The following is an 8,401-nucleotide window of genomic DNA, read 5'->3' as shown; positions in this document are numbered from 1 at the left end:
CCACCCCTCTGCCAAATATACTTGCTTTGGCATCAGAAATATTGGTTAAATTTCATGATATAATCACATACACACTGCCTGATCGCCTTTTTTTGCTTTAACGTTTGGTGAGAAGCAATGCTAACCACTGAAACAGACCCATCAGTTCCTTTCTTCCAAAAGGAGAACTTTATACTACATTGCAACAAGCTCCTCTCCAATTAAAATACACAAGAATCTTGCAGAAATCAGCTGCCAGATTTATTAATCTACCTGAAAACAAAACAAAAAAATGGAATAAAACCAGAACTTTAAACAAGCCTTTTAGGTACAATTTCAAAAGGGTTAATCAGTTCAATGAAAGCCTTTCTTCTTTTGCTGGGAGATCATGTAATGTTGGGCTGCTTGCTTGTTTTGTTCAGTGAGTCACTACCATACACCATGTGTGTGTATATATATATATATACACACACACACACATACATATATATTCTCTTTAAATATTACACATTTGACGCAATGTTCTCTCTCTCTTTTTTTTTTTTGAGACCCACCCCCCTCCCACCAATGCCCTGCTCCAGACAGGAAGTGCTCCACAAATGACATTAATGGAATCAAAACAGATCAAAGGACTTTTAATCAAAACGTGTTTCCTTCTAATCTTATTTCAATGGAAGCCACAATGTTCAAAGTTCTGACTTTTCCCCTTCTTGGTGAAACTGCTACAGCTTCAGTGGTCTTGCTTTGATTTTGGGTTGATCATTGAAATTTTAAGTGCCATTGAGACCTATAAATTATTGACAGAACAAGATGGCATATTAAGGCATATATACACCCATAACATATGTTGCCCTATGGGATTTAGGTGAATTAGATGCATGCCCAGAGAGTTCTTCTGCACCTTTGGTCTCTAGCAGTCACTGCTTTTTAATTTTGAATGAATTGCATACAAAATCATTTATAGCATACTGGTTTTCTTGATTGACATTGAGTGGAAAATTAAGCCACCACCAAGGGGTGTCTTTGAAATCACATCTATTACGATTACAATTATTGTTGTTTTATGTTTATAAGTTCATCTTTGCTTCCTCCCATAGATTTGTTATAGAATTGGAAAGTGAGGCACTCCTGTGAAGTAATAGCTTTCTAAGTTTCACTGGGCTCTTCAAATCCCATTTTTTTACCCTCTTCAAACTCAGAAATGTTACATTTCAGAAAAGGTGCTCATAAATATTTAAAACGTGTTTTTTTCTTTTTGTTTTACACGAATAATGTGTCTTGCTTTTTCAAGATTACCCCCTCTCAAAAATAAAATGATTTAAAACAAAACAAAAAAACAAACCTCAAAACTTTAAATTGTCTTCCAAACATCTCTGATCACATTTACATTTCGTGTCCAAAACAAGTTGGTTGATAACATCAGTGCCAGCACTACAACGTCATACAGCGACTTCATTGTGTTCTTTGACAGTTCGCATAAGTCTCCGTTCCACCGAAAGTTACAAAAGGTTCCGCAGAGCTTTCCTTAGCAAGCTGAAGCTTACTATTCATTTGTCGATGCGCATAAAAGCTGCTTATAGCACAGCTATGGCGTAAGCTATTTTCTAAGCAATAAATGGTTCAAGTCATCTATTTTGTCCTGAAATGCTATCTGTAGTTACAGCATTGCTTATAAATGGTCATAGTAAATTCAGCATCAAAGAGAATATTACAGAAAAAGACAGCAGCAGAAGCATTAGCGTTATCTAGTATTTATATATGTTATCAACATAACACAGCAGTAAAAGGTTTAAATGCATATTAATGGGTACCGTGTCTAAAAATTACTAAAGTACCTATTTAGTGTATTGGATATTTTTCTCAAGGAGTGCTAGCTGTGTCTAAACAGCATAATTAGATATGTGACTTAGTACAGTTAATTCCTATTGATTAAATAACTTATTTATGTTGCAAAGGAAATGGAAGGAAAGAAAATGTTTTTCCCCGATCATGATCCTGCATTTAACGCTGACACGATAATGAGAAAAGCCCACCATATGTAATTACTACTCTCAACTGGACTCTGAAAGGTCAAAAATAATAGGATGGACTGTATTTGCATAGCAAGGTGGCACTAGATCAACATGCTATGCTACAAGTTTTCAACTTGCAGTTTGAAGTCAGGAATTGTGCTCCTTGGACACCAGTAATGGTGCGTGCTCTGCCTAACATCCAAGTAAATGGGCATCTTCTGTAAGGCAGGGAAAACAAAAATATAAAATGCAAACAGAATGACAAAAAGATGTTCAAATATGTACATGAAAGGTGAACAGTCTGTCATGTCTCGCTTCTACATTAAATCCTGCAATCTATGCTTTGATCCTCTTTATAATTGCAGAAAGACAATTAGGAATGACCAGAGACAAATGCCCAAGGTATGGTACTCTGATAATTATATCCAAACAGTTAATTTACACAATAAGAATTAACTGTACTATGGATACCCAGAGAAAATGTACAATATCTTATGCCGATATGAAACAAAACAGATGATATAGCTTCATTGTACTTAAAACCTGTATGTTCCCTTCCCAAACATAAGTAAAAAGTAAACCCACCCTTTTCCTCCTGTTGCACAGAATAAATGTTTAGATTCCAACCCTCAAATAAAGTGCGCTGTCCATGGCAGAACATAGGAGTAATGCAACAGGAAAAGCCCCCTTTAGTGTACTATTAAAAAACAAACTGAAGTGGATTCTGCTCTCCTCTGGATCTTGTGATAGAGGAGAAGCACAGGGGAGGATGCCCCCTTTTCTGTCACTGCTATTAATACACATAGCCTTCATTATAGGGATGGGTGTTACAGCAGCCGCCCTCCTGCATGTAGACCATGTTCTCGTCAAAGTGGGACAATGGCACGGTATCCTCCTCGTTGATGTGCCGCTCCATGTCTGTCTTCAGCAAGGGGCGCTGGTTGTCTGGAAAGGCCATGGAGAAAAGCGCTTCGGGATCACAAACAAACTTGTAGACATATCTCTCTCCGGCAACCTTAACACAAGGTTAAAAAGGAGAAGAAAAGAAAAAAGAATAGTGTAAGTTTTAGCACTTTAACAACTTGTAGTTACAGATTCCTGAGGAATCTGCTTTCACTAGACAATGAAATAATGTGCCATGGGAGTTCTCGGGCACCAACATTAGGAGTGAAATCCTGGTCCCATTGTGGCTAGTGGGAGTTGTGCAAAAGCAGACTACATAAAACACTTTGGGCTTTAGGGCACAGCACAACCCTGATTGCCTTTGGGGGTAGGGGTGGGGAATGAATTAAAAGATTCTATTTCTAAAGCCTATCACTTGTGATCACTTTCTGTACTTAAACAATGGCCAACTATGTTGTTTTTTCTGGGGAAAGTAAACAGCTTTTTACCACAGTGGTATGATAAAACCACAAAGTTACACACCGTGTTGTGTCAACTAAAATATAGATAATCCATGATAGAACAGAACTGAATTTAGTTTGATATAAATCAAGTCATACTCAAGTTATCTCAAATATATACAGAACATGTTGGTAGTGCATGTACTGCATGCAAACAAGGATGCCTTCATGTATTAAGCAGCAGTTCCTGCAAAGGCTAAGACATTTGGATTTGTTTACTGAGTGAAAGCCTATTGGCCTAAAACACTTGGGTTATCCCTTACTCTTTTCCAAAAGGCGTTGGGGGTCCTCTGACTTCTATCTGCATAGCAACCAAATATGGGCAAAAATGTGCTAGATTTAACATCTTACCTCAATCCCTATCAAGTTTACAGAGCACTATTTAAAAATTCCTTTAGAATTTAAAATATATATTTCCCTTTAAAAATGTAATGTTGTTTTTTAAAATGAACGGGAACATAATCCTCATTACATCCGTCTTTGCTTGGTTTGGAACAAACGGTTTTAATTTAACAGAGATGCATATTGAGCATGGAAAACAGAACACTGTCTTAAATCTGCAAGTACCCACTACAATTTAGGGCTTATCTTCCCTGGTTTTACCTCAAGTTAGTTGATTATCTGGGGTGATCCCCTTCTTCTAGGGTAAAAATAACAAACATTTTTACCCTAGAACAAACAAGCATCCATCCTTTACAAACATTGTTAAGTACTGTCCAAAAAACTCTAGTGGAGGCATACCTGCGACACTGTATGGAATTTGGGACACATGAGGCTATTATGAATAATATTGTAAAATTGCAAGGAGTTATGCCAGATATGCCATGTAAGATATCTGCAAAAATGTTATAATTTGCCAGATATGATAATCTCATTTATATGTTTGTATCACCATTGTATTTTGGGTTATATATATGTATGTATGTCTGTATTTCAAAACTTGTGCTATGCTTCTGGGTGACACCCCCAGACAGTTTGGCAGCAGCACTGCCTAGCCTGCTTGATGGCCCATTAAGGACCATCAGCTATACAACTGACCCACTGAGAGAAGGCAAGGGATACACCCTATGACTCAGCAAGGCATGCAGGGACATGCCTATGGACAGAACTCTAAGGCTTTCAAGCCATGTGCTCGGCAGCTTGTGTTTGAAACAAAGGAAGCACAGGCCACATGGCAAAAGACTATAAAAGGCAGCTGCATCTTCTACATTTTGCCTTCAATCCTGCTTCTTACCTCTGGAGGAACTTTGCTACAAACTGAAGCTCTGAACAAAGGACCGAATGCCCCATCCAAGCTGTGTGGATGTGTTCCAGAGGGATTTTCAAGCCAGCAAACTCACCAATACTGCTTGGAACCTGATATATGGACTTTGCATGTATGTGACTATTTTACCATTTAACATCTAGCTTCTTTTTCTTTCTTGTTTCTTTATAATAAACCTTTAGTTTTAGGCACTGAAGGATTGGCTGGCAGTGTGGTATTTTGGGTAAGATCCAGACTTATACTGACCGGGTAATGTGGCTGACCCTTTGGGGTCAAAAGAACATTTTGTACAGTGAACAGAGTTTTTAAATAACTTCTCACTGTACAGGACTTAGGTGCTGATTGGGCGCCAGGGAACTGGAATGCAATAAGGGGGCTGTGTGATTTGCTTCTTGATAACCAGTGTAGGGGATCAGAAGCACAGTTTGTGACTGGCTGGGGAATTTACCTTCAGTGTTTCCCACCAGACTTGGGAGCATCTGCTCTCCCTTTTGCAGCCTGCCCTGACCTTGGCATTTCCAGCGAGGGCTGCCCCAGGCACCACCTTAAAAGCACAATGCACATATGTGCAGTTAGGTAAGTGGCTAGCTAGCTACTTGCCAGAAGGGCTTGTAAACTGTGCTAAGTGGACCAATAGCAGACGAGGAAGAAACTAATATGCTCCATTGGCCGAGCCATTAAAGTGCACAGTCTAAGCTAGGACTATACAAGCTTTGCTGGGAAAGCAAGTTTATAAATTGTTTGGGCCGACTGCCTTTTCTTCTCTTCCCCTGGAAAAAAACCGGAAACACCTAGAAAAGTAAACGCTAAAAGCTAGCACAAATTAATGGAGTGAGCTCAAAGGGTCAGAAGTCTGGAAATTCCAAAAGTGCCGTTTGTTCAATTATGTTATCTTCTGCACAACATGGCTAAGTAAAGTGTCCTATCCATCTTTGCTTGTAAAATATGATAGTTAGTCGTGGTTATTAATGGATACTGTAAAACAGACAGGATGTGCAATGCAGGCGACTTAACACTGCTGCAGCAGCTTATGGATCCACTCTAGGGAAGCAGGTGCTGAGCACCTCCTGTGAGATGCTGAATTGAATTAACTGGAAGCTGAGGGCTCTCGACACTTCACAAGAGGCACTTATGGTCAGATATTTTAAGGTATTTAGGCACCTAAATATATGGAGAGTCACCTACTGGGATTTTTAAAGATGCCTATGCACAATCCTCAGTTACTTAGGCACCAAACTGCCATTGGAATCAATGGAAGTTAGATGTCTAAACACACCTGAGGATCTAGGCCAAAGTGCCTACCCTTATATTTAGGCACCTAAACACCTTTAAAAACCTGGCTCTTAGTACTTCACAGAATCAGTTCCTGACTTTGAAACTTCACAACTTTGGAAAGCTTGATCTCATAAGCTGAATGCTGCAATAACACAAGCGTTGTACTTTATAGTTGTAAAAGCACGCTCAGATCACTGGATTGCACAGTGCTGATTCCAGGTTTAAACTTGTTAGCTGTGTGGATTCACAAAGTTAATGTGAATAATAGATAAGGAAGCAAGTAACGCAAGGAGATAATTAGGATCTCTGGTAACATCAAGGAACACAAGAGCCTGATTCGGCAGCTGCTGCAAGCAGGGAACTCCTATTGACTTCTGAGTTGAATGCACGCAACAACTTCAAATACAATCAAGTTCACAGGAATATGGGAGCGGTTTGTCACTGGGACCACGCTATTGCATATCAGTTATTTTAAATATGAAGTGTTTGTCAGTATGGTTTTTCAGAATCCATTAAAAATCACTATCACTGTGATACCGAACCAATAATATTGTAACTATCGATGATTCTTCTATTTTGCAGTTACTAAAGTATCTATTTGCTGGACAGGTAATTTAGATCTGAAAAGCACTATCCAGAGTGGATTCTGTACTTTGCCTCTCTCGGGTCCCACAGGCATCCCTTCACCTCTTTTTTGCATGCTAGTTTTTGTCCTTGCATCATGATCAGCTCAATGTGAATGATCAGAAAACATACATACACACAATGACACATTAACACAGTGTAATAATTATATGTGTACCCTCCCACACACACACACACACACTAGTCACAGACCGTAGCATGTAAAATACAAAACCTCAGCATATGTCCAAAAGAGTGAAAAACCTGCTTGAGCAATGTAATTACCAGTGTTCCTTCTTATAGCATGACTTATGGATTAACGTGCAACATTCCAGTGAAATTTAATGCTGCATTAGCTGCTCACCTTTTGCATGATTCCCTTCTCATAATAATAGCGAAGCGAACGGCTAAGTTTATCATAGTTCATAGCTGGTCTATTTTTCTGAATCCCCCAGCGACGGGCCACCTGCCACAGAAATGGATTAGCAGTGATCTGTTAAATGCATTTAACAAGCAGACCTTAGCATCAGATTATTTTTTTATACAAAAACAACCACTGCAGGTGGGAGACATAAAAAAAGGAGAAAAGGTTGGTGTGATATCTGAATTTCCTGTGTCCCAGTATGATTTTTAAACCACGCATGAAATTTTTTTACTATAACATGACAACAGGCCTTTTTATTTGTCAATATGGTGGCTTAATATAAAAAAAAAGAAAAGAAATAAAGATAAACACATTTAAAGAGTGGGTAGACTGAGCCTCCCAAAGCCAAGAAGAAAACTCTTCTTCATGCTACTTTGTAGATGAGCTTCCCGCTTTTCCTGTATCATTTTTGTTACTGGAGCACTGTATATCACACAAAACCTTTCCACTTCAGTTCAGGAAGTCATACAGATTGCAGCTGTAATAGTCACGGTAGTGAGGCTATAAGAAGATATAGGATAAAAGAAAACCACCTTTCCCCATGCACATGCTACTAATAGGTGAAGAAGGCAGAGAAACTAAAAAACCCTATTCTGATACTAGAGCTTGTTGGATAACCAGCTTGGCGAAAAAGACTAGATATCAAAAACAGGCAGCACAAACCACACCTTTGAACCTGCCTGTTTATTTATTTTTAGATGAAATGCAGACAACTCATGGAAAACTATGAAAGCTACTCAATGGAGAGTGATATGCCTGCTGCTGTCATCTTTATTTTGTGTCTGTCTTTATGCCTCTTGTTTTATTACCAGATATACTTCCGTGAAAGCAGGCTTTTTCTTACTCATTCTCCACCTGACGTCATAATCCACTGTTTGTGAAATCACAATTACTTGCTGGAATGTTACTCCACATGAGGCATAAGCAGCAGGAGCTTGTGAACTTTAAAGGAAGTTGATAAAAATACATTTCATGGGCCTGTTATGTCATCCAGTGAAATGAAAGAGAGTCCTTCCATTGACTTCAGTGGGTTTTGGATCAGGCCACAAAAGAAATAGAAATTAATGGTCATCTAACTTTCTTAACACCAATGAACACACGTAGTGTGCTGTAGGGCTTGAAAACTTTCACCATCAAATCAACTGACACAGTTAAAAGAGCCAATTTCCATGATGCAACACAGCCACTTTCAATGACCAGCTAAACTGGAGCTAGAATCTGTTGGCAGTTGAGTGTGAAGATCATCCCAGTGTAGAGGGACACTTGAATGGAGCAGAACCAGCATAGAAGCTCCTATGAAAACCCCTCCGTACTGCTACCGAAGGGGCCATATCTGGAGGATGGAGGACATAGCTACAACCTGCCGATCCTTGACTGCTCTAACCGCCTGCTGGAGCTGTGGGAAGCTGATATAATTGAG

At 39.2% G+C, this 8,401-nt stretch overlaps 1 protein-coding gene across 4 annotated transcripts in view; it reads right to left on the bottom strand.

The window, feature by feature from the left end:
- Positions 1–216: 216 nt before the first annotated feature.
- ETV1 (ETS variant transcription factor 1) overlaps positions 217–8,401 on the bottom strand; it is a 73,386-nt gene continuing 65,201 nt past the window's right edge. For all 4 annotated transcript variants that reach the window (XM_045007205.1, XM_045007207.1, XM_045007206.1 and 1 more), the window contains 2 exons: positions 6,922–7,023; positions 217–3,006 (listed from right to left, as the gene is read on the bottom strand). In XM_045007205.1, the coding sequence (XP_044863140.1) occupies positions 2,785–3,006; positions 6,922–7,023 (324 nt within the window). In that variant the 3' untranslated portion in view covers positions 217–2,784. The remainder of the gene's footprint in view (positions 3,007–6,921; positions 7,024–8,401) is intronic.

The sequence above is a fragment of the Mauremys mutica genome, chromosome 2 (genome assembly GCF_020497125.1).
Source record: "Mauremys mutica isolate MM-2020 ecotype Southern chromosome 2, ASM2049712v1, whole genome shotgun sequence".
NCBI classification, from domain to species: Eukaryota; Metazoa; Chordata; order Testudines; family Geoemydidae; genus Mauremys; species Mauremys mutica.
This window is presented reverse-complemented; position numbering and strand designations above follow the sequence as displayed.